We start from the raw sequence: 25,792 nt of genomic DNA, 5'->3' as shown, positions 1-25,792 counted from the left end.
ATCTGCCAGCCCCTGTTTAAATTCTTGTGGTATAAGAGATTAGCACCCTGGGTTTATGCATCACTCCTTGGCCTGTCTTATGTGAGATGCATTACTCATCAGAATCCGCACCCAAGCTGAGTTCTCCTCCTAGGAAACCATCTATCATTTTTTTAATGTAACTTTAGAAAAAGTACTCCTGAAATACCAGACTGGGTCCATAAAAATATCTTTAAGTCAGCTTCATTTCTTCAATGAACCCTTTACTATCCCCCAAAGAGTTATTATTTTGCCTCATGTCTGGTAAAGCAGTGTCTAGTGGAAAATCCTCTGCTACTAGCAGAAAAGACTCTTGAAAGGGAGCTTGCAGTAGAGGGAGGTGCTGCCGTTAGTGGAATAAATCCATGGGATCCATCCCACCATTTCATCAGTGTATCTTGTTCGTTAGGACAATCGTATGCTTTCTCCTCCGTCTTGTTTCTGCCTGGTGTGGATGTTTTGCAGTCATGGTTTTCAGTTCCAGAGTTTGGCTTACGTCTGGGCTGTCCATGCAAAGCCAAATTCAAAAAAATTCAAAATTCAAATTTATTAATACAGTCAACTGACCAATCACGTGCCAACACATCAAAAATTCCAGACACAATAGTTTTGCACTGCAGAAACACAGACTGCCTGTACATATAAAGGTATAAGATTAATAAAAGCAACCCCTGGTTAAAATTATCATCTTAAAATTGATAAAATTGTAAAATATTCTAACAATCATTTTCTAATAAAGTTCTGCGTATTTTAATAGCAACAGCACAGAACTTGGCAGCTTGGAGTGTAAGCTGAGGGTCTTCTAATAGGAGCTCAACCGGCTCATCAGGGAATTTACCAAGTAGGGGGGAAATAAGCTTTGATCTAACTTTGTGGTAGAATGGGCAACATATCAGTGCATGTTCGATGGTTTCAATGTCCTCTGTGCCACACGGACATAACCTCTCTGATCTAGGGATCTTCTTATATTTCCCCTCTAAAACAGCCGATGGTAGGGCCTGGCATTTGGCAAGGGTAAAGGCCTTCCTATAATTAATAGACTCAAGATGATAAAAATAAGCCGCAGGTAAGACTAAGTATCTAGATTTATCAGGTGCTAGGAAAAATGGTGATCCATGCAAAGCCAAGCCATTGTGTGTGGGGGGTGGGGGGACCTGTGACTTTGTCATGCATGCGCACAAGAAAAACAAATGCGCCAAAAGAGTCTGAAGAAACTTTCCTCTGTTTGACCGATGCTTCTTTTAAAGGCTTGGGCATGAAATGACAGAGCTAATTCCAACGGGCAGGAGGCCAGGACTTCCCAGTAACTGCATCACCCAAGAATGGAAATTAAACTAGGAAAACCAGAGAACCATCTTGTTAACTATCGAGGCGTTTCTTGCACACACTAGCCATCCATCCTACTTGACAAGCAGAAGTAGGGGCCCCCATTGTGGCCCAGGGCCGGATCTTGGGCGGAGGGGGTCTGGCTGGGGCACTTGCCCCCGACGCAAGAAGAGGGGGTGCCAGCACAGGCCTAGGGAGCACAGGCATGAGCAAAAGGAGCAGCGCCGCGCCACAGCACGGGTGCAGCTGCCTGCCCACGGACTGGCTTCTTCATGCGCCACAATCCGGGCCGTTGCTCTCCCTCTCTTTTTGTTTCTGCAGGGGTGGCTGCCCCATGCACCGCCCGGTGCGTTTGTCTCCGCCCCAACGCCTGACTCCAGCGTGCACGTGCATACACACAGCACACACCCTCCCTCCACCCCGTCCCGGGCGCTCCTTCCCAAAGCTCAGTGCCTGTTGTAGCCGTCTTGTTTAATCCTCACAGCACTGTCGTAGGAACTCCTACTCCTGACCGATCTTCCTAATTGATGGTTGGCGTTTGAGGGCACAAGAACACCCAGCTGATGAGGTGTGGGGTGTGTGTCTCTAGAAAGATCTGTGCACATTGCCCTCTGCTGGCTTCGCAGGAATGGGAGAGACCAGGAGGCCCTCAGTTCACACCTCTACTTTACAGCCTCACACACTTAGGGGCATTTTTCACGGAGCGGGGTAGAGGACGCATGTGTGGAAGGGAGAGAGGGAGACTGGGGTGGGCAGCGAAGCTCTTCCTCGAGGCTCAAGGCCTCTGGGCAGCAGGAGAGGGAAAGCTGCGGCCTCCGTCTCTTCTGCTGGCCCGTTTCCCCAGCCCCCCCAGCCCCTTTTTTTCTCGGTTCCTGGAAACAGAAGGCTTAATCCCCCCCAAAAAAGCGGTGGCCCTCTGGGGCTCCTTGGCCATTGATGCACAGGAGGTTTTGCCTTGGGTTTGCACAATTCCAGATGCACATTTTCCCCATCCAAATTCTCAAAACTCAACAGTAAGTAGGGCTGTCAATTCGGTTCGGCCCGAACTGAAAATCAGCCAAATTTCCCCTGATTCGGTGGTTTTTAGTTCGGGAGGAACCGAACTCAAAACTGGCAGGCAACCGGGGGGCCCGAATTCAGCGAGTTCGGGAGTTCGCGAATAAATTCGGCAAATTCGGCCGTCAGTAAGCAGCATAACCGTCAGTAAGCAGCATTCTCCTCCCCCGGCCAATCGGTGGGCAAGCTGGGTCTTCTACTGGCCAATCAGTCAGGATTGAGTACTGGAGGAATCAGCTGATGTGCGGCCCAGCCAGGGAGAGAGAACGAGAGAGCGAAATCCTCGTGTGTGTGTGGGGGGGGTGCTTGTGCACATTCGCTCCTTTCTGTGGCTGCAGGGGGCGTATTTTTTGGGGTACAGACACAAAACTTTCACTGGAGTTTCAGACCAGTGTTCTTAAAATACCCCCCAAGTTTTGTGAACATTGGGTCAGGGGGTCCCGAGATATGGGCTCCCCCCTTTTTCTTTCCATGGCTGCAGGGGGCGCATTTTGGGGGGTACAGATCCCAAACTTTGAGCGGAGTTTCAGACCAGTGTTCTTAAGATACCCCCCAAGTTTTGTAAACATTGGGTCAGGGGGTCTCGAGATACGGGCTCTCCCCCTTTTCCCTCCCCCCTTTTTCCATTTATGTGGCTGCAGGGGGCGCTTTTTTGGGGATATAGCCCCCAAACTTTTAGCATAGCTTCAGTCAATTATTCTTAAGATGCTACCCAAGTTTTGTAAAGATGGGTTCAGTGGGGGCAGAAATATCGCCTCCCTTTTCTCTTTCCATGGCTGCAGGGGGCGCATTTTTGGGGGTGCAGATCCCAAACTTTGAGCGGAGTTTCAGACCAGTGTTCTTAAGATACCCCCCAAGTTTTGTGAACATTGGGTCAGGGGGTCCAGAGATATGGCCTTTCCCCTTTCCCCTTTTCCCTATTGGGATGAATGGATCAGCCGATCCTGTGCATCTCCAGAGCAAAACGTTCCGTGCCTAATTGGAATCATCTTGGATTATTTACAAGTCCTCTTCAGCCCCTCTTGATGAAACAGAAGACAGCCACAGTAAGACCCCTTTGGGGGCTTTAATCTATAATTTTTCTCCTGTGTATGTGTGTGGGGGGGGGGGAAAGCAGAGTCTGTGTGTGTGTGGGGAGGGAGCAGTTTCTGTGGCTGGGGGGGAAGCCAAAGGGGGCTTTCGTCGGTTCTGCCTGGGGTGTGTGTTCCCCCTCGAGTCTCTCGCTCCCTGGTTTGAGGGGGGAGGTTTCAGTTGTGTGTTGCAAAGGTGTTGTTTAACAAGGTTGTGTTGTTTTGCAAACTTGTCAGCTGTTGTCGGGGCTGGGAGCTTTGTGCGTGGGCGGCAAGCTCTGCTGAGAGATGCACATTAAGGGTGGGGGACCCCTTTCAGGGCCCATATCTCAGCCCCCCCTGACCCAATCTTTACAAAACTTGGGGAGTCTTTCAATAAACATCCTTTGAAGCTCTGCCGAAAGTTTGGGACCTCTAACCCCAAAAATGCCCCCCCCAGAGCCGCGGAAAGGCGCGATTGTGTTTTTAATGGTTTTATTCGGCCGAATTTTTTTCCGAACTTTGAATTCCCGCCGAATTGAACGGATCCGAAGTGGGGGAGTTCGGACTTCGGCACATACCGAACCCACAAGGGCCAAATTCGGCCGAATCCGAACTGTACCGAATTTTTTTTTTTGACAGCCCTAACAGTAAGCACCCCATGCAGGGTTTTGAGAATTCGGATGGGGGAAATGTGCATCTAGAGAGCGGCAAATCCAAGGCGAAACCTCCCAGGCATAACACACATTGGGAGGAAGGGAGCCTCTGGGTTTCAGGCGGGGACTGGTTACTCGTTTTAACTAACAGTGCAGAATGCAAGGCGGGGTCAACCTTGCGCCAGCCCACTGAAGCCGACCCCACTGTGGGTTCAATTCTTTAGCATCTGAACAACAACTTTGCTATTTACACACCATCTCTGCAGCAATGCAAAAGCAAGTCATGATGGCGCCTCCGCAGATTTGTCACCTGGGAAACAATTGGGTCTTTATGGCCCCCAATTAGGGGAAAGGATGTTGCCTGGAAGGCAGCTTTGACTGAGCTTCCATCCTCGTTCCCACATGCTACAAACACAAAGTAACATTACACCAAAGTGCGTTTGTAAGGGGGCTTATTTTCTGTATGGAGCCCTCAAAGGTTCGATATTAATCCCTGTTAGGCCGCAGCCTGACCAAATCTTTTGTAGCAAAAGGAAACCAAGGTGGTTTTTTGTTTACGTCTGTCCCCTCGGGGAATATTAAACTACAGATGTGAGCTGAGTTTCATCCTAAGAAAGGGCTAATCTACCATGGTCAATGAAACTCAAACAACACTCTGAATTTGGATATAAAACAGTTCTCTTAAACACATATGAGTTGGTTTGGTGTTGTAGCTGCACTTACATTCATGGATTCATACACAAATAGACAGTCAAAGACAGAAAGCAAAATAAGGTTACACATCCAAACCTCTATTAACATCAGAATCCACATACAGGCGGGAGAGGTGGTCAGCAACTATTTTGTCTCTCCCTTTAATGTGTACTATCGTGAAATCAAAGTCTTGCCGGGTTAGACTCTATCACAAAAAAATTCTGGTTTGTGCTCTTCACCCTATCCAAGCAACAAAGAGGGGCATTATCAGTTTGCAACTCAAATTTTGGTCCACACAAGTAAGGTCTCAGCTTGGTCAGGCCCCAGAAAATAGGTACACATTCCCATTCTATTACAGTCAGGTATCTTTTTCTGGGAAGTAATTTTTGAAATACAATATCCATGAGTCAGCATAAGCAGTTCATGGGGGGGTAAGCGTAAGGACGGGGATGAGCCAGTGAAAATTGTGTGCTTGCATTCCAAAATAGCACAGGTAATGCAAATTGGGGCATTCAATCACATCTTGTGTTGGTGGTGGCGGATACCTCAGTGAAGATTTCAACACTGTGTGCGGCTGCTGTAAATGTGGATAACTCCAGGCTTGCCAAAATTATTTTAAAAAAAACCATAATAACATAGGAACACACAAAAGGCCCTGCTGGATCAGACCAAGGCCCATCAAGTCAAGCAGTCCATTTACACAGTGGGCAAACAGGTGCCTCTAGGAAGCTACAAACAAGACGAGTGCAGCAGCACCATCCTGCCTGTGTTCCACCGCACCCAAAATAATAGGCATGCTCCTCTGATACCAGAGAGAGTAGGTATGCAGCATGACTACTATCCATTCTAACTAACAGCCATGAAAACCCCTTTCCGCAATGAATATGTCCACTCCCCCCTTCCACTCCTCCAAGCTGGCAGCCTTCACCACATCCTGGGGCAGGGAGTTCCACAATTTAACTATGCGTTGTGTGAAGAAATATTTCCTTTTGTCTGTTTATAATCTCTCTGTCTCCAGCTTTAGCAGATGACCCCGTGTTCTAGTATTATGTGAGAGGGAGAACAACTTCTCCCTGCCCACTATCTGTACACAATACACAATTATCCAGACCTCTGTCATATCTCCCCTTAGCCGCCTTCTGTCAAAGCTACACAGCCCTAAGCGTCCTAAACGCTCCACCGTGGACAGTTGCTCTAGTCCCCTAATCATTTTGGCAGCTGTTTTCTGCACCTTCTGCACCTTCTTAAGCTCTGTAATCTCCTTTTTTAGGTGTGGTGACCAGAACTGCACACAGTATTCCAAGTGTGGTCTCACCAAACATATGTACAATGGCAGTATGATATCAGCAGTTTCAATCTGTATTCCTTGTCTAATTATGGCCAGCTTGGAATTTGCCTGGTTTACAGCAGCCGCACAGTGGTTTCTCATCTTCATTCAGCTATCCACTAACGCCCCAAGATCCCTCTCTTGGTCTGTCGACCCATAAGTGTTTATGTGAAGTTGTGATTTTTCCCCCCAATTTGCCTCACTTTCCCCCCCTTTTGCCAATGAGCGCTTGCGCAGGGGGTTCTCGGTGCAGGAGGGCGGAGCACTGTACTTTGCAAGCACGCGCGGTGTAGTCTCATGTGATGGCGTCATTGCGAGGGACAGTTGGGTTGGGGGAGAGAGCCATTGGAGGCCACATAACTTCGGTCCCTCCGCCACAATCATCATGTACAATGCATGGTTAAAATGCAGAACCCCATGCCCACGATGAGTTGATGGTAGTAGCCAACTTTGCAGCCTGGAAGAGGGGAGTAACAGTATTCAATGGGAAGAGGGATATCCATGGCCACAAGCAGAAAGAGAGCTGGCGCATACTACGTACCTGACCAATCGGACTCGGGGACCTCGGCTTAGCAAGTCCGAGGGAGGTGGAGAGTCCATGTACATATGACACAAGGCATTCTGCACTGCTGTTTTCCTTTTTACTTACAATTTGTACAGCAAGAGGAGAGAGGTTGGCAAGGCTGCACTATTGGAATCACCCCTAATGGAGGGAGCAGACGTTGTGGGTGGCAGCAACATACAACCACCTGTAAACGTGCACCCACCGACTGCAATACTAACGGAATGACTAGGCAATTGGGGGGGGGGATTGAAACAATTTCGAGTCAGTGCCCGGGCACGTCCGGGAGAGTGTTGTCAAATCACCAGCGAGGGAACGACATCTAGAGTCCAGATGGAGTGAAGCAGAATCATGGGCAAAGTGGGCGAGGTTGGTCGGATTTGGGGCGGTGAGTCACGAGCGGAATGGAAGGGGAAGGACAAGGGAGCAGAGGTAAGTGGTGCAGAATACTGCGCAGTTCTTCCCGTGAAAAATCAAAACTGCTTCGGGATGGGGGCGGAAGGTACGCTGTCATGAAAAAGTAATTTAAATTGGGTTTTGTTTGTTTTTTGCTCCACGGCAAAAGAGAAGCAAAATCACTCATCTGGAAACATTTCAGGTTGGAAACACAGTGGGGGGGGCATAGGCACCCTCTCTGTGCGATGCAGTTCTGATCCAGATTGGGCTCCGTGTGCATAGGAATTGAGTTCCCAGTGAGGAACTCGCAACCGCTCGTCTAGCTGACAGGTCTTGTGATGAACTAGTATGGTGTAGTGTAGTGGTTAGGGTATCAGAGTAGTATCTGAGAGACTCGGGTTCAAATCCCCACTCTGTCACAGAATGTGATGGGTCACTCTCTCTCTCAGCTTACCCTGCCTCACAGGGTTGTTGCGAGGATGAAATGGAGGAAGAAAGAATGATATATACCACCCTGAGCTCCTCGAAGGAAGGAGGAACAAACACGTACTAAATAAATAAATGAGCAAGTCGGCCCCACCCAAAGCTGTCTTTAAAAAAAAACTTTACGTTTTAGTGAATGGGTCATTTTTTGAACTGTGCTCCATCCCTGGGCACACCCAAAATTGCTGGGTTCTGTTCTCTGGCTCCACCTCACCCCTCCCATTTGCACTTCAAACAAAAAACAAATTTCATGGCAAGAAAATCTCAGTTCTGAAAACCTGCTATTAGTGATGTACACTTGCAAATTTTAATTCCTTTTTTTTCTGCTTTAGGAGGAAAAGAGCAAGGCATTAGAGAGAGGTCACTGACACATTTCTCCCTTATTACCAGAAATCTGATTTTAGTTTCTATGTTTTTAGCAGACCTGCACTCTTTCAACCATAAGAACTAGAAGCCTGGGGTTTTAAAAATAACATAAAAATAAAGCTACAATTGTCAGGAAACTGAATCCAGCGTGCAATACCCTATTCCACATTTTCCCAATGCAACCGGTTGAGAATCCATGTTGTTGTTTTCTTTTCCGCAGTTCCTGCAACTGGTAGACTCTTCCTGACCAGCTCTTCCGACTCCCTGTGACTGGCAACACCCTGTATAGCATCTATAGACCACCTACTGCTATGCAAATCCCACATCACAGCCGCAGCTGCAGAGGTAGTATATGGGCCACCGAATAACCACGACCAGATAAACAGGATTGACAGCATTCCAGCTTGAATACTGGGCACATTGGGGAGCTATGGAGAAGGAGGCAAGCTGTCCCCGACACATGCACGTAGCTCTTCCCAGCAGCGGAGATTCCCCCCGCCCCGCCCCCTTTGATGGAATTAAGGCTTCTACAACTGTCAGTAGATTTATGCTTTGGAGCAGCTGAAAGAGAAGCCCCAGTCCAACTGGCAAGGATCCCTCCTAGTCAGGAAGACTGTTCAGACAAGGAAAAAAGTGGGGAAGGAAGGATGGGAATATAGAGGTGAAAGAACAGACCTCTTGTTAGAATCCTCCAACGAGCACAGTCTCAGGGTGACGAATAGAGTTGCCAACCTCCAGGTACCAGCTGGAGATCTCCTGCTATTACAACTGGTCTCCAGCTGGTAGAGTTCAGTTCCCCTGGAGAAAAGGGCCGCTTTGGCAATTGGACTCTATGGCGTTGAAGTCCCTCCCCTCCCCACACCCAGCCCTCCTCAGGCTCCGCCCCAAAACCTCCCGCCAGTGGCAAAGAGGGACCTGGCAACCCTAGTGCCGAACCTTTCCTCAGTTCCTTTGGTCTTCATAACACTCCTGTGAAGTAAGCATCATTCTTAATTTAGAACCAGGAAAGTAAAACTAAGACAGAGTTCTGTTCAGACATCCAATATGGCAGAACTGGAATGTAACAGTTTCCCAAAAATTTTTCCTGGCGAGGCACATATCCATGTATTCTTTGTTTATCTCTTCATCCCACTTTGTTCCCGAATAGGGACTCAAAGCAGCTTACAACATTGTTCTCACCGCCATTTTATCCTCACAATAACAACCCTGTAAGCAGTGGCGGATCTACATTTTTGGGGCCCTGAAGCTTGAACTGTTATGGGGTCCCCTTCGCAACCAGCAACAACAGGGCAACATCCAACAAGGTCCAAAGGCCCTTGCTGCCCTTGCAAGGACCTCGAGGCCCAAATGGCGGAGAACAGGGTGGTGGGATGGAGTCCTTGAAAATGGGCCGTACAGTGAGCCCCTTCCCACCAGCAACGAGGTCTGGGTAACCGCTCTTATCTTCTTCAGTGGGCTTGTTCTATGGCAGATGTATTGGTTCCTTCTCCAATAGAGAGGTAGAAAGAAGGTCATCAGAGGGGGCTCGTTAGGATAAAGAGGTGAAAATCTGATTTTTGGTATTAAAATGCACAAGCAAGACAAGTGCAGCCTGAATTGAGAATTCAGATGTCTTTTTATGGTTCCGATTGGCTCTAGCCTAAAGGCTGAGCTATAGGACTATTAAGCCGTGCACCAGCGAAGGATTCAAGGATCTAGCTGCCAAAATGTAGGCTATGAATAGATTCTGGTGAGCTGCAAGCCCCCAAGAAAATTTTGAAATTTGACCAATTACGGGGACATTTTGAGGCCATTTGATGTGGGTATTAGAGATATTCTAAGGTCAATATTAAATACTTCAACCCATTGGCTTATGATTCTATCACTAAAATAGCCTTATTTTAATAACAAACACTTTTAAAAACTCCATCGATTTTGTTGAAAACTTTACTCATTAAAAAAAAATGTTGCTTCGAGGCCCTCTAGGATTAGGGGCCTTGAAGCTTAAGTTTCATTAGTTTTATAGTAGATCCACCACTGCCTGGGAGGTAGGTTGAGAAAGTATGCAGCTGGACCAAGATCACCCAGCAAGCTTCCATGGCCGAGTGGGAATTTGAATCTGGATCCTATCCTAGTCCGACATTCTAATCACTGCAACAAATTGGGTCTCACCATGGGAAAGGCCAAAATCATCAGGTAAACCCCCATCCTCGTCCTCTCGCTCACCTCTTGAATTTCTGCCTGTCAGGCAGGTGTTACCAGCAAAAGATTGAAGCAGGCAGTAGTTAACGTAAAGGTCCCCTGTGCAAGCACCGGGTCATTCCTGACCCATGGGGTGACGTCACATCCCAACGTTTACTAGGCAGACTGTTTACGGGGCGGTTTGCCAGTGCCTTCTCCAGTCATCTTCCCTTTACCCCCGGCAAGCTGGGTACTCATTTTTCCGACCTTGGAAGGATGGAAGGCTGAGTTGACCTTGAGCCGGCTACCTGAAACCAACTTCTGTTGGGATCGAACTCAGGTCGTGAGCAGAGCTTTGGACTGCGGTTCTGTAGCTTACCACTCTGCGCCACGGGGCTCTTGACGCAGGCAGTAGGGGGAAGTTTCTATTCCTGTTTCTGTGCTGATGTAGTATATGTATGAAAAACAAAATGAAGCAACAAAGCCTGTGCACCCTTACCTGGAGTAAGCCCTATTGAACAAAATGGAACTTACTTCTAAGGAAGCATGCATAGATTGCATTGTAAATAGAGCAAGGCAAATTGTTTGGCTTCAAAATCCATCAGGTTTCTGAAAAATTCTGGGCTGCAATTCCCACCATGAAGGCAAACTGATATGGTTGCCACCTTTTTCCCCAGCAAGCCTCCTGTGCAGATTTTTCCAGCACTGCACCCCATGTAGAAAAAAGTGTCACTTGCTGAGTTCATTTGGTTATGTAAGTTATTTTCACCACACAGCCCAAGTTTATTTTATTTATGTCACAACATTTATATGCTGCTTTTCTGCCGTCAAAGGGGCCACTGAGGCAGCTAACAATTTAAAATAGTTAACAGTTAACACGCTTATGGCAAGAGAATAAAACAAGAGTCCAGTGTTACCTTAAAGACTAAAAAAAAAACATATTCCACCATAAGCTTTTGTGACTCATACCTCACTTCATCAGATGAATTAGAGTATATATATTTAAAACGTCAATTTATATATACAACAGAATGTGTGTTTGTGTGTATAGGGGTGCTTGTAAGAGTGCCTGGTTCAAAACAAGATCCAAAGAGTAATTATCCGTTCACCCAGTGTGGGTGTGAGACATTCCCCGCTGTTGTTAGATAGACAAAATGGAAAACCTAGTGTGGGATGAGATAAACAGATACAATAGGAAGTTACAGTGATCAAGCCGAATATAATTAATGTCTGTAAAGGGACGGGATGTTCAAGATATGACCACAGCACACTTTGAAAAATATCACAGGAATGAGGTCTCACATTTGTAATCTTTATTAGTTAATCTGGAATAACAGTCACTCCTAGGGATGTCAGCTAGGGTTGCCAACCTCCAGGTACTAGCTGGAGATCTCCTGCTATTACAACTGATTTCCAGCCAATAGAAATCAGTTCCCCTGGAGAAAATGGCCGCTTTGGCAATTGGGCTCTCTATGGCATTGAAGTCCCTCTTCTCCCCAAACCCCTACCTCCCCAGGCTCTGCCCAAAAACCCTCCTGCCAGTGGCAACCCTAATGCCAGCTCATCTCCAGTCTACAAAGATCAGTTCCCCTGGAGAAAATGGATGCTTTGGAGGGTGGACTTGGTGGCCTTGTACCCCACTGAGGTCCCTGTCCTCCTCACACTTCAGCCCCAAATCTTCCGGAGTTTGCCCACCTGGGACTGGCAACCCTAGCCCCCCCCCTTCCCACTGTTGGCAAGGGAGGACCTGGCAACTGTAACTCCTTGATGCCATACAATCACCTAGATCTGTAGTTCTCCAAACTTTTGAAGTGGAAGACCCTGAGCAGGGCGGGGTTTGGGGAGAAGAGGGACTTCAATGCTATGTAGGGTTGCCAACCTCCAGGTACGAGCTGGAGATCTCCTGCTATTACAACTGATCTCCAGCTGATAGAGTTCACCTGGAGAAAATGGCCACTTTGGCAATTGGACTCTATGGCATTGAAGTCCTGCCCCTCCCCAAACCCCACCCTTCAATGCCATAGAGTCCAATTACCAAAGCAGCCATTTTCTCCAGGTGAACTGATCTCTATCGGCTGGAGATCAGTTGTAATAGTAGGAGATCTCCAGCTAGTACCTGGAGGTTGGCAACCCTAATTGTACCTCTATATAACCATACAAAGAAGGAGCCCCGTTTTCTAGGAAAGGTGGTGGAGAAATGTTCTGTGTGAGAACCCATTCAAGGGCACTGTCATCCCGTGGCACCGACTCTCCCCATTGCGTTAAGTCATAGCGAGGCCTGGAGAACCTCTCCCCATTGACATCAGGGGCTTCCCCCTGTCACTTCTCCATAAGAGGAACTGTTCAGGCAGCCCCGCAGAGCCCCCAGGCTTTCCCCTCAGCCCTCCCTTATTCTCATCTCCATAAGAGGAGAGGTGGATGGGAGAAAAAGCCAGGGCCCCCTTCTTGGCACCCCGGCACATTCCTTTCTGGCCTGTCACTGACAGATATAGGCCTAGCTGCACTCCCCGCTGACGTCAGAGACGTGAAGCCTGCGGGGACGGAATTCAGCTGTGCCTGCACAGAAGAACGCTCCTTTGCAAGACTTTGGGCCTGCTAGCTCCATCATTGCGCACACACCCCTTCCCTAATCAGAAAAAAAGTAGTTGCCCCCCAATGGGCGAAAACGCGTGGTCGCTTTGGCCTCCTTTATTCCCTGCGTCAGCCAGGATTCAGCCAAGAAACTGAATTTACATCCCCAAATATATACTAAATAAGGATTTAAATAACATCCCCTGGTAAAGAGACACTACGTGCCACTCCTGTAGGGTTGCCACCTCAGGGCTGGGAAATACCAGGAGATTTGGGGGGCGGAGCCTGAGGAGGGCTGGGTTTGGTGAGGAGCATAATGCCATAGAGTCCGCCTTCCAAAGCAACCATTTTCTCTAGGTGAATTGATATGTCAACTGGAGAGCAGTTGTAATAGTGGGAGATCTCCAGCCACTACCTGGAGGTTGGCAACTGTACTCTCCAGGGCTGATGGACACCCTATTTCTTACTAGTTGCACATACTGAGAGCCAGCTTGGTGTAGTGGTTAAGAGCGGTGGTTTGGAGCGGTGGAGTCTGATATGGAGAACCAGGTTTGATTCCCCCACTCCTCCACATGAGCGGCGGAAACTCTGGTGAATTGGATTTGTTTCCCCACTCCAACACATGAAGCCAGCTGGATGACCTTGGGCTAGTCACAGTCTCTTAGCCCCACCTACCTCATAGGGTGTCTCTTGTGGGGAGGGGAAGGGAAGAAGATTGTAAGCTGGTTTGATCCTTCCTTAAGTGGTAGAGATAGAGAAAGTCGGAATATAAAAACCAACTCTTCTTCTCCTTCATAGTCATTTGGGCTGAGGCAGTTGGGAGATTAAATTAAAGGATTCCTGGCAAAGGGGAGTGTTTTGAAGGAAGGATTTGAAGGAAGAAAGAGGAGAGGTACAATACTCAGGATTTTTTAATACTACCTCAGGATCAGTAGGAATGTACACATTGACCTTCCCCCTTCAATGTGAGCTGGCTGGTGTTCCGAAATAACCGCCCTCATTAACCTAGATACTGCCAGTCAGCCCCAAATTAAAGAAGACAGGGATGACCTGCGGTTCATGGACCATCTCTCTTTACAAGCAAGATCTCTCCGTTCAAGGGCTTCCTTTGCACCCGCGCTGCCAGGAGGCCATAATGCCCAGAAGCTTCACTGGCGAGGACTGCCAGCTTGCAGCGCGGCCAACGGCTTAGGGCAGCCAACAGAAATAGACACGAGCCGTTGTGGAAAGGCTATTAATAAGGGATGCCGTCAAGGGGCCTTGAAGCCGAACCTGCTTTTAACCTTTTGGAAACTGCAGATTCCAGACAGGGAGCAAGAGGCCAGGACTTGGAAAGTTACAGGATCGGACATGGACGCTGCGTTGAGGCTACGCTCTCTCCAACCCACAAAGCCCAAATTGTCAAGAGAGGAGGTAGTAGCAGGAGATCTCCTGCTATTAATAACTGATCTCCAGCCGACGGAGATCAGTTCACCAGGAGAAAATGGCTGCTCTGGCAATTGAACTCTATGACTTCAATACCATACAGTCCAACTGCCAAAGAGACCATTTTCTCCAGGGGAACTGATCTCTACCAGCTGGAGATCAGTTATAATAGCAGGAGATCTCCAGCTAGTACCTGGAGGTTGACAAGCCTACTTATATCGCAGGCCTGTTGTGAGGATAAAATGGAGGAAAGGAGAATTATTAAATTGCTTACTCCCCACTGGGGAGGAAAGTGGGGTATAAATGAATAATGGCCTTTTATGCAGGGACGTTTCCCCGCGGTCAGCCCGGCCGACTCAGGGCTTCCTTTTGATTATGCATGCCTTTTCCACCCATCAGAGGTCACCTCGCTCTCCCCGCATGTTTTGCCCGTGTTTTCCAGATGCAGTTTTAGCCAGAATCTGGAAAATGCAGGCAAAATGCAGGGGAAGAGCGAGGTGATCTCTGATAGGCAGAAAATGCATGCATAATGAAAAGGAAGCCCCGAAGCAATCGGCGGGGTTGACCGCGGAGAAACGTCCCTGCATAAAAGGCCAGTCTGTCCCCAAGAACTCAGGATTTAAACTCACGGGGTCACATAGAGGTGGTGCTGGATTTGATCCATAGGCTGAGAAGCAGAGTGGAAATAGACTTGGGATAATCAGATCTGTTTGTGTTCAGGGGTAAAACAAACTGGTTCTCAAAGGTTTATCTGGATCAGTGACTTAAGGGCCTTAAGTGAGAAGACGAAATTAGCACAAAATGAGCTTAGCACACTAACCTGGTGGGAAGGAAGGAGCAGAATTAAATAGCGTTGCAGGTGGGCTCAACTCAGCTCCAAAGAGCATAGGGTAAGCAGGATGGATCCCCCAGGACCACTTTGTTTGGGGATGTCTAAAATATGCAGATACCTATTAATTAGCGGATGCGGTGGGCAAGTTTTAATGAGTAATGGTGAAATGGCTGAGCTTTTAAATTCTTATTTCGTTTCACTTTTGTTTCAGAGGAACTAATACGCAACGGGGAGGGGAGGGGAGGAGTAATCAAGCAAAGGGATTTTGATTTAGAATAAGTAGGTATATGGTCTAGGAAAACCAGTTTGCTTTAAATCCATATAAGTCTTCAGGACCAGATGACTTGCATCCTAGGGTATTGAAGGAGTTGGTGGATGTCATCTCAGAAACCATTTCTTTTATTTTTGTAAAATTTTGGAGGATGGAGGAAGTACCGGGATAGGGTGACCAACCTCCAAGTACTAGCTGGAGATCTCCTGCTATTACAACTGATCTCCAGGCGATAGAGATCAGTTCCCCTGAAGAAAATGGCCGTTTGGGCAATTGGACGTTATGGCACTGAAGTCCCTTCCTTCCCCAAACCCCGCCCTTCTCAGGCTCCGGCCCAAAACATCCAGCTGGTGGCAAAGAGGGACCTGGCAACCCTAATCATAAAGCCTGTCTCTCTCCCCCCCACCCACGTTTTCTAATTTATCCTCTACTTTAAACCACAAAGGTGTTTTGGAGCGGTAGACTCTGAACTGGAGAACCAGGTTTGATTCCCCCCTACTCCACATGAGCAGTGGAGGCTAATCTGGTGAACTCGGTTGGTTTCCCACTCCTCCATGTGAAGCCAGCTGGGTGACCTTGGGCTAGTCACAGTTCTCTTAGAGCTCTCTCAGCCCCACCTACCTCATAGGGTGTCTGTTGTGGGGAGGGGAAGGGAAGGTGATTGTAAGCCGGTTTGATCCTTACGTGGTAGAGAAAGTCGGCATATAAAAACCAACTCTTCTTCTTCCTTTGGGTCCCTTAAGAGGGGAAAAGTGGGATAGAAATACTTAAAATAAAATAAATGAGCTCCTCGGAGGAAGTGTGGGATAAAAAGAAAGAGCAAAGATTCTAAACTTCTGAGATTAGAAAGGCTAAGAAAGTGGGCTGGCCCAGTGGTTTTCTTTGTCATCTGGGCAAATGGGTTTCTGGCTTCAGAAAGGTTTTTGAACATCCGCTGCAGGGCTGGGCCGGGCATCACCTTTTTGACTAATCCCCCAAGCCTGTGGGAGACTCCCCTTCCTGCTTCCTCGAGTGACAAAGAGATTTGGGCAACAATTTGTCTCTAATCTCTGGTTCCTGAGGGCTCTGTCACTCCAGGCTGCTAGTGACAGCTGTGGGAAGTACATTTTGCCTTGTGTGTTCAGGTTGTGCAGTCTCTACTCTAGAGCCCCTAGGACCAGCTCCAGGTTTTGGGGGGAACCTGGGCAAAATACCGTGGTTTGGAGAGAGCCTGGGCAATGGGCTGCCTGCCCCGCCCTTAATCATGCTACCATCTCATGCACATGCATGCACACACACCCTCCTAGAAGAAGGAGCTCTGCACAAATCTTTCATGCACCTTTAAAGCTTTACCAGTGCCAGCAAGACTCAAAAGTAGGGTTGCAAACCTCCAGGGAGTTGGAATCAAAATCACAGCAGCAGTGGACAGTATAAGGTCTTGATTGTTCTTATATGTATCTTTCACTCTTGTATTGTTGGTGTCATATGTGTAAGCACCAATAAGAATTTTTTGCTACTTTTGTAGTGGAGACTCCGTTGCAGATTTTCTAACCATTGGTGTTGGCACGGAGGTGCCTATTTTGTATTGTAACTACCTGGAGGTTGGCAACCCTAGTTTGCAGAGCAGGACATGCAACTCATAAGAAAGCTTGGGTCTCTGAAACTGTGACCAGCCTCTCACACACGTAAGTATTTATCTGCAACCATAAGAGCTACAATCCTGGGTTTGGGGGGGGGGAGTTGCTCCCTGTACTTTGTGCGTTAGAGACCAAACATGGGCCTTGCTGAAGCAGTTCTGTGGATTTGGCCAAGCTTGTGTAAGTGCTTCTGCACTCTCGCTCTCTCTCGCTCGCTCTCTCTCTCACACACACAGCCATTGTACACAACCTCAGTATGTCAGATGTAAATACTGTGACCTTGTGAGTACGTCTAATTGGTGTGCTATTTGCTGGTTGTTTTCTTCCCTTGTGAATGAGGTTGCCAGCCAGCAACTGGCACCTGGTGGGAGACAGAAGTGTATGAGATCTTGCAACATCACACACACTGCTGTTTAGGGTTGTCAACCTCCAGGTAGTCGCTGGAGATCTCCTGCTATTGCAACTGATCTCCAGCCGATAGAGATGAGTTCCCCTGGAGGAAATGGCCACTCTGGCAATTGGACTCTATGGCATTGAAGTCCCTCCCCTCCCCAAATGCCGCCCTCCTCAGGCTCCACCCCAAAAACCTCCCACTGGTAGCGAAGAGGGATCTGGCAACCCTACTGCTGTTTGAAATATGTGAATGGGGCTTTGGTTTAGTTCCAAAGTGGATACTTAGAGCAGGGGTGTCAAAGATATGGCCCGTGGGCCAGATCCGGACCCTTGAGAGCTCTTATCAGGCCTGCGAGCCGGCTGAGGCAGCAACCCCCCTCCCCAGGCCCACACGGCCCGGCCCAACCAAGTGACATTTATGTCATATCCAGCCCTCGTAACAAATGAGTTCGACACCCCTGACTTAGGGATTTCCTATATTCAGCTGTATATAGATGATTACTTCAGGAAAGCAAGTTCCCTCCGGGAAGCAAGTCCCAGAGGTGGGACTTTTAAATCAGTTTTTTAGAGGTCTGTTATCGTTAACAAAAAAAAGAGAGAAATAAACAAAAAGAGAGAGAGAGAGAGAAATTTGGTACAAAATTATGTGGAAGAGAAGATGCTCCTAAAATTAAATTATGCCCTTGGTTGATTGATTAAAATATTTATACACTAACTTCCTCTTGCCCTGACCTGGATGGCCCAGGCTAGCCTGATCTGGTCAGATCTCAGAAGCTAAGCAGGGTCAGCCCTGGTTAGTATTTGGATGGGAGACCACCAAGGAATACCAGGGTTGCTGTGCAGAGGAAGGCACTGGCAAACCACCTCTGTTAGTCTCTTGCCATGAAAACCCCAAAAGGGGTCGCCATAAGTCGGCTGCGACTTGAAGGCACTTTACACACACACACACACAACTTCCTCTTGTGGTTCCGGCCTATTTACAATTCCAAAGATTAAAACATACAAAATACAGTAAAAACACATTACCTCCCTCCATGAGAAAATGCCTGCATCTTGAACCCACTTAAAAGCCCTCACAAATAAAACAGTCTTACAGCACCTCCTGAAAACCTCCCTTAGGAGCCTATTCCACAAGGTGGGCATGGCTATGGAGAAGGAACGGGTTCTGATAGTTGACAAGTGGGCTACTTTAAGCAGGGAGACTAGAAGGTGGCAATCTGAGGGACCTGTGGGGAGAGATAATCCTTCACTTATGAGGGTCCTCAGATGTGATGGGATGTAAAAGTGATAAACAGCATCTTGAATCAAACTGGGAGCTGATGCAGCTGTTTTAAAATGGGTTGCATGTAGCAATTGAATCCTGTGAATTCATTGAGTAGTTCTTGGTCTTCTCCCAGGTAAGCAAGAAGGAACAACAGCAGAAAGAGACAGAGAGAAGGGGGGAGGAGGGGAAGAAATAGTTGTGGGTCAACCAGTCAGGCAGCCAGGCGAGATCTTATGTCCCGCTGGCTACTGACATAGAATATTATAGTGGTCGTCAAAGCACGCCAGGAGGCATCCCATGTGCCATTCAATTTATATAAGGTATTACCTCATCTAACTGTTACTTGTACCTGGAACAAAGATTCTGCTGCCATATCATTAATATCAAGCAATGGGCTGCGGTTCAGAGCACGTGCTCTGTCTACAGAAGGTCCCAGGTTCAGTCTCTATCACCCACCCACCCCTGAGGTAGAGAGCTGAGTTTCCAGTCTTGTAAAGTCAGTCTCTCACAACAAAGACTATATGCTGGAGCCAAGCAAAGTACATGAGAGGGAGGGCACCTTCACCATCTTCTGAGCATGGAGTATGGGTCACTGGGGGTGTGGGTAGTTTGGAATTTCCTGCATTGTGCAGGGGGTTGGACTAGATGGCCATGGTGGTCCCTTCCCTCTCTATGATTCTATGTTTCTACATCTTATTTAGGCAAATAGAGCTTAGAATGTAACAAGTGAGAACAAAGGACAATTCACAAATTATTCCTAGTGTGAAGTTAATTATACATTGGACATCCTCCCCCAAACTATCAATTAACTATTAGCTTTGACATATTTATGTTAACATTAACCTCTAACTCCCACATCTCCAACAAGGAGATGGATCAATTGGAAAGGAGGCCAATGAATCTGCAATAACACCTTTGGGTGTCGTAGCCTGAAACTGAAATCAGATATGAAGGTATGCTTTAAACTACGAGCTGTATTGTTCTGCTCCAGTACAGCACACCCCAGAAGAAGCTAGCAAGAAAAGAGGTTCGCAGTGCAGTCCTAAACAATGCGACACTGCTAAGGAATCCATAGTCAGTGTCCAAAGAATGTGTGTGTGTGGAGAGTGTCGTCGACCCCTTATGGGGTTTTCCTGGCAAGAGACTAACAGAGGTGGTTTGCCAGTGCCTTCCTCTACACAGCAACCCTGGAATTCCTTGGTGGTCTCCCATCCAAATACTAACCAAGGCTGACCCTGCTTAGCATCTGAGATCTGACGAGATCAGGCTAGCCTGGGCCATCCAGGTCATAGTAGATGTAAAAGAAATAAGCATTCTGCTTTTTAAACACAACTTTGGCAAGATGTGCCCCAGAAGGTCGAACCAGAACCAACGGGTTGAAATTAAATCAAGAGTTTCCGTCTAAACATTAGGAAGAATTTTCTAACAGTTAGAGTGGTTCCTCAGTGGAACAGGCTTCCTCTGGAGGTGGTGAGCTCTCCTTCCCTGGAGGTTTTTAAGAGGAGGTTGGATGGCCATCTGTCAGCAATGCTGATTCTGTGACCCTAGGCAGATGATGAGGGGGGGGGGCATCTTGGCCATCTTCTGGTCACTGGGGGTGTGTGGGAGGATGTAGTTGTGAGTTTCTTGCATTGTGCAGGGGGTTGGACTAGATGACCCTGGTGGTCCCTTCCAACTCTATGATTCTAAGATACCTTGGGGGAAAAGGGGACAGTTTAGGGCTGACAGGCAGACACAAAAAACGAAATGTTCTTAAAATGGTAGGATATTGCTGGGGTAGTGGGGGGAGCCTTGTACTGTTTTTTAACTTTTCTTTTTAAAATTTCTATGAGAACTGCAGTGGATATACAGATTATTATTCACAGATTATTTTTCCTTTAAGGGAAGCCAAGAGTGCCCTCTTGTGGATAATCATGGTATAAGAAGACTTTTTTTTTCCTGGAAGAGAATTCGGATTGTTTTAAAGTCCATTTGGAATATATTTCATGCAACACTCTATGTAGAGGGGTTGGTTTGTTGAACTATTGTGAACATTTTTCCAGAAAGTTCCTCAGGAAATCCTGAATATTTCAATGGACTGTAAAGTTCTGAACAGATTCAGTTGCCAGCTTTGGGCTTCAAATACCCAAATCTTCTTTCTTTGATACAGAAGGTACAAAAAGAAGGGATGAAGATCACAAAGCTCTGCCCATCTCTGAAAAGCAAAGCATGTGAATTATGTGAGCCATAAATTAGGGCTGCCAACAGGCCTGGAGAAAAAAACACCTTGTCCCAGCGTGGTGTCGTGGTTAAGAGGGGTGGTTTGGAGCAGTGGGACTCTGATCTGGAGAACCGGCTTTGATTCCCCACTCCTCCACATGAGCAGCGGAGGCTAATCTGGTGAACTGGATTGGTTTCCCCACCCCTACCCATGAAGCCAGCTGGGTGACCTTGGGCTAGTCACAGCTCTCCTAGAGCTCTCTCAGCCTCACCTACCTCACAGGGTGTTTGTTGTGGGGAGGAGAAGGGAAGGTGATTGTAAGCCAGTCTGATTCTCCCTTAAGTGGAAGAGAAAGTTGGCATATAAAAACCAACTCTTCTTCTTCTTCTTTAACAGAGACCTAATGGGATGTTATTTACCAGGTGATGTTGTTTATCTCCATGAAAAGCTTTACCTGCCCATTTCCACACATTAAGCCTCTATTCGAGGGACAGGGTGTTTTTCTGCAGGTCTGTCAGTGGGCCCTTGCTGCAGTTCAGATTGGGACCACACAGAAAGACAAACAAGCTACATTAGGGATTAGTCCAGGGGTGGGGAACATCAGGCCTGGGGGCCGTTTAAGGCCCGCAAAATCATTTGGTCTGGCCCTTTGTGGATCCTGGCAGATCTGTAGCTCAGAAGGATCTAAGACTGGTGATCCGCCCCCTCCCATGGACAGGAATAGCCTCTATTCAAGGCAGATGTGAATTTGTTTTGCTGAGAAAAGGAACCTTCCCCCCCCCCTGCAGAAGAGTCATTAGCTATGGAGCTGCTAGGGCCACCCAAGAAACTGTGTTAACCCTTTCCTACCCAGGCCGTGGAGAAACATATTCCCTCTGTGCTACAAGTGAGCTGGGGGCAGAAGTGGTGACAATGGAGGGGTTAAAGGGGGCAGGGCCAGAATGCATGTGGGGGTTTCCTAGCCAGTGTGTCCTCATTTCATCCCTGCAGGTGGAGGTAGCAGTAGTCGGCTGTAGAATCTGGCCCCGACCATGCGGAGCAGGAGCAACTCCAGCATGCAGCTGGACGGCTACACCCGGCTGGTGCAACAGACTATCCTGTGCCACCAAGTGGGTGAGTGCACCACTGGTTGGATGCCTGTCTGCTTGCCCGTGCAGGGGTGGAGGTCATCTGGGGCAGCTGCCTGCTTGGGGTTTGGTCGGCTAATGTTTAAGTTGATAATTCTGTATGGCCCGCAAATGATGTTATAAATATCCAAATGGCCCTTGGTGGAAAAAAGGTGCCCCGCCCCTGGATTAGTCCAAACTGCAGGCGCATGCATCATTTATAGGGTTGCCAACCTCCAGGTAGTCCTGGAAAAGATAAAGGCTCAGCGCTGTATGGATAATGGGAAAGATCCAGACAGCACTCACAAATAATTTATACAAAAAGTATAATAAAGTGAGTGTGTGTGTGTATATATATATATATATATATATATACACACACACACACACACACACACACACACACACAGGTAACGAGGATACACATACAAAATTAATAATGGAAGTCCAGTATAATATCAAGTTCAAATATAAATGTCCAAAGACATAAGATAAATAAATATCTGAATATCCTGCGAAACAGGTAAGTCAATATTTATAATCCAGAATGGACTTCTCCTATACTTATAGACAGCTGAAGGAGCAGATGTCCCAGGTGAGAGCCACGGAGGGAAGGTGACAGGACGTGTTGTCTAGATTCAAACCACGTTTCGCTTATGGCTTCATCAGCAACATGTATCTGTGTATCATAAATAAACATGCAAGTACAATACCAATAAAACATAATTACAAAAAAAAACAAGACTTATAAAATAAGACTTTTTTTGGTAATTAAATTTTTTTGGGGTTTTTTTGTAATTATTTTTTTGGTAATTATGGTAATTATGTTTTATTGGTATTGTACTTGCATGTTTATTTATGATACGCAGATACATGTTGCTGATGAAGCCATAAGTGAAACGTGGTTTGAATCTAGACAACACGTCCTGTCACCTTCCTTCCGTGGCTCTCGCCTGGGACATCTGCTCCTTCAGCTGTCTGTAAGTATAGGAGAAGTCCATTCTGGATTATAAATATTGACTTACCAGTTTCTCAGGATATTCGGATATTTATTTATCTTATGTCTTTGGACATTTATATTTGAACTTGATATTATACTGGACTTCCATTATTAATTTTGTATGTATATCCTCGTTACCTGTGTGTGTGTGTGTGTGTGTGTGTGTGTGTACATATATATATTCTCACTTTTTGCACTGTTTCACACTTGATAAAATTATACCTTTTGTATAAATTATTTGTGAGTGCTGTCTGGATCTTTCCCAACCTCCAGGTAGTAGCAGGAGATCTCCTGCTATTTCAACTGATCTCCAGCCAATAGAGATCAGTTTGCCTGGAGAAAATGGCTGCTTTGCCAGTTGGATTCTATGGCATTGAAGCCCCTCCCCTCCCCAAACCCCGCCCTCCTCAGGCTCCGCCCCAAAAACCTCCCACCGGTGGCAAAGTCGGACCTGGCAACCCTAATCATTTACCTTTTGCACACCTATGGATCTTTGAAATAGATCACAATGGGTAGCCATGTTAGTCTGTCTCGAGCAGTAGAAAAGAGCAGGAGTGCAGTAGCACCTTAGAAGACTAACAAAATTTCTGGCAGGGTATGAGCTTTTGTGAGCCACAGCTCACTTCTTCAGATGCAGCTAGAATGTGATTCCATCTATCCTTAAGTAGAGAAGAGTGGATTAGACACACAGTGGCAATGTAAATGTCAACAGCAAGTAAATGGCATTAGCAGGCATGATTGGATTAGGTGTGATATGCAGAGGGGTAATAGGCACAGAGAAATCAGCATTGGTAATGAGACAGGAATCCCACATCTCTATTAAATCCTGGAGAATGCATAGTCTTGAGCTTCATTATTAGTTGTAATTCAGCAGTCTCTCTTTCTAATCCCCCTTTGAAATCCCTTTGTAATCTCGACCAGCAGGCAAAGGAAAACCTGCAAGCCATGAAGCAAGACCTGCAGACAGCCGAGAAGGCCTTCCGCATGGAGCTCCTGACCATGCCCCTGGTCATGTGGCAAATGAGGAGGAAGGAGCTGATCCATCTGAAGAAAATGCAGCTGCCACAGTTGTGGCCGCAATGACAGCGAACAACTTTGTCACTGCGGGCTCTGTGGCTCAGTAGCCAAACCTCTGCTTTACACACAGGAAGTCCCAGGTTAGGTCCTTGGGTTTGGATCTGGGCTAGCTGTTTCCATGGGTGCGAAGGTCCCTGCCCACAGAACACTATTCCCACCCAACCCCCATAACAGCCTGAAATGCTCCCCCATATCCTACTGCCACCGGAGAGAGAAGGCTGTAAAATCACACTCCTTGGGCAGAAATCCTTTGCCTGTGGAAACCTCTTGTCTGGATCCAAGCCTTGGCATGTCCAGTTAAAAGGATCAGGCAGAAGGTGATGGGAAAGAACTCCAAAATACCAAAGCATGTGGCTGGTTAAGGGACAATACTCATAGATTTAATTATGTACCAACATTATAACTACCTATATATACTGACTGAATTACATCCAAAGTAACAATACACAATAATTCTACTGGCATAGAATCAAGAGTTTAGGGGAGGGGCTGTGGCTCAGTGGTAGAGCATCTGCTTGGCATGCAGAAGGGCCCAGGTTCAATCCCCAGCATCTCCAGTTAAAGGGACTAGGCAAGTAGGTGATGTGAAAGGGCCTCTGCCTGAGACCCTAGAGAGCCGCTTCCGGTCTGAGTAGACAATACTGATTTTGATGGACCAAGGGTCTGATTCAGTATAAGGCAGCTTCAAGAGTCCAGGTACAGCCTGTTGTGTACGTATATAATATGTTGCCAGTAAGCAGGGGAAACCCGCGGAGCTTGCGGTTCTCCGAGGCTCCTAAGTCTGTACGTGCCCATTGGCCACTAGGGTTGCTTCCCCCCCCCCATCACAGTCTGGGGGGGAGTGGCCGCAGGTGGCCAGGGAGGCATATAAGTGGGGGGTTTGACCACTGTAGTCCTGTTCTTGTTCACAATAAAGCGGTTGCCGTTGGAACTCTGTCTCCGACCTCATGTGTCCTCCCCACGCGGACATAACACAGTCCTTGAGCTTGTTCTTCCATATGGAATGAGGAGTTTGTCAGATTAGGTATCATTTTGGACAAATAAGATTGATGTGAAGTTCTCATGAAGATTTTTACGAAACAGGATCAGGAGCGGCAACCCGTCTAGTACTGAAGAGATTATTTATAGCTAGTTTTCTACTGACACTGAAGAGATTATTTATAACTTTATGTATTAACTGATCTACTGGTGTGCATCAATGAAGAGATATCCACAACATATGGAAGAACAAGCTTCAAGGATTGTATATTGTCTCTTGATTCAATGCCAGTAGAATTATTGTGTATTGTTACTTTGGATGGAATTCAGTCAGTATATATATGTGTGTGTGTTAAGGGCCGTCAAGTCGCTTCCGACTCATGGCGACCCTAGGAATCGAAGTCCTCCAAAATGTCCTATCTTTGACAGCCTTGCTCAGATCTTGCAAATTGAGGGCTGTGGCTTCCTTTATTGAGTCAGTCCATCTCTTGTTGGGTCTTCCTCTTCTCCTGCTGTCCCCACTTTTCCTAGGTAGTTATAATGTTGGTACACAATTAAATCTATGAGTATTGTCCCTTAGCCACATGCTTTTGTATTTTGGGGTTTGATTGCTGTGTGGGTATGGCGTGGCTACTATTTTTTCTTGATGGGAAAGAACTCCGACAGAGCCCATGGAGAGCTGCTGCTAGTCAACGACCTTATTCTACCAAGGATCTGACTCTGGGCAAGGCAGCTTCATGTGCTCCAAACTCCCCCTCCATTCGCAGCCTTCAAAAAAATAAAAGAAAAAGGAACTGAAAGCGATTAGATGAAATTCGCATTTTATTATCCAAATCAAAAATATAAACCCACACTAAGCAGGCATCATATTTTCATAGGGAGAGGAAGCCCACGACTGAAAGAAAACAGAAAACTAACAGAACAGCTTTTCCCAACAAACAGCTGGGCGAATATATAAAATAAAACA

At 47.0% G+C, this 25,792-nt stretch overlaps 1 protein-coding gene across 1 annotated transcript in view; it reads right to left on the bottom strand.

The window, feature by feature from the left end:
* Positions 1 to 1,405: 1,405 nt before the first annotated feature.
* The window catches only part of LOC130474730 (metal transporter CNNM4-like), a 46,960-nt gene continuing 22,573 nt past the window's right edge, over positions 1,406 to 25,792 (bottom strand). The window contains exon 7 of the mRNA XM_056846427.1: positions 1,406 to 1,534. Coding sequence (XP_056702405.1) covers positions 1,406 to 1,534 — 129 coding nt within the window. The remainder of the gene's footprint in view (positions 1,535 to 25,792) is intronic.

Source organism: Euleptes europaea, chromosome 3, assembly GCF_029931775.1.
Source record: "Euleptes europaea isolate rEulEur1 chromosome 3, rEulEur1.hap1, whole genome shotgun sequence".
Taxonomy (NCBI): Eukaryota; Metazoa; Chordata; class Lepidosauria; order Squamata; family Sphaerodactylidae; genus Euleptes; species Euleptes europaea.
This window is presented reverse-complemented; position numbering and strand designations above follow the sequence as displayed.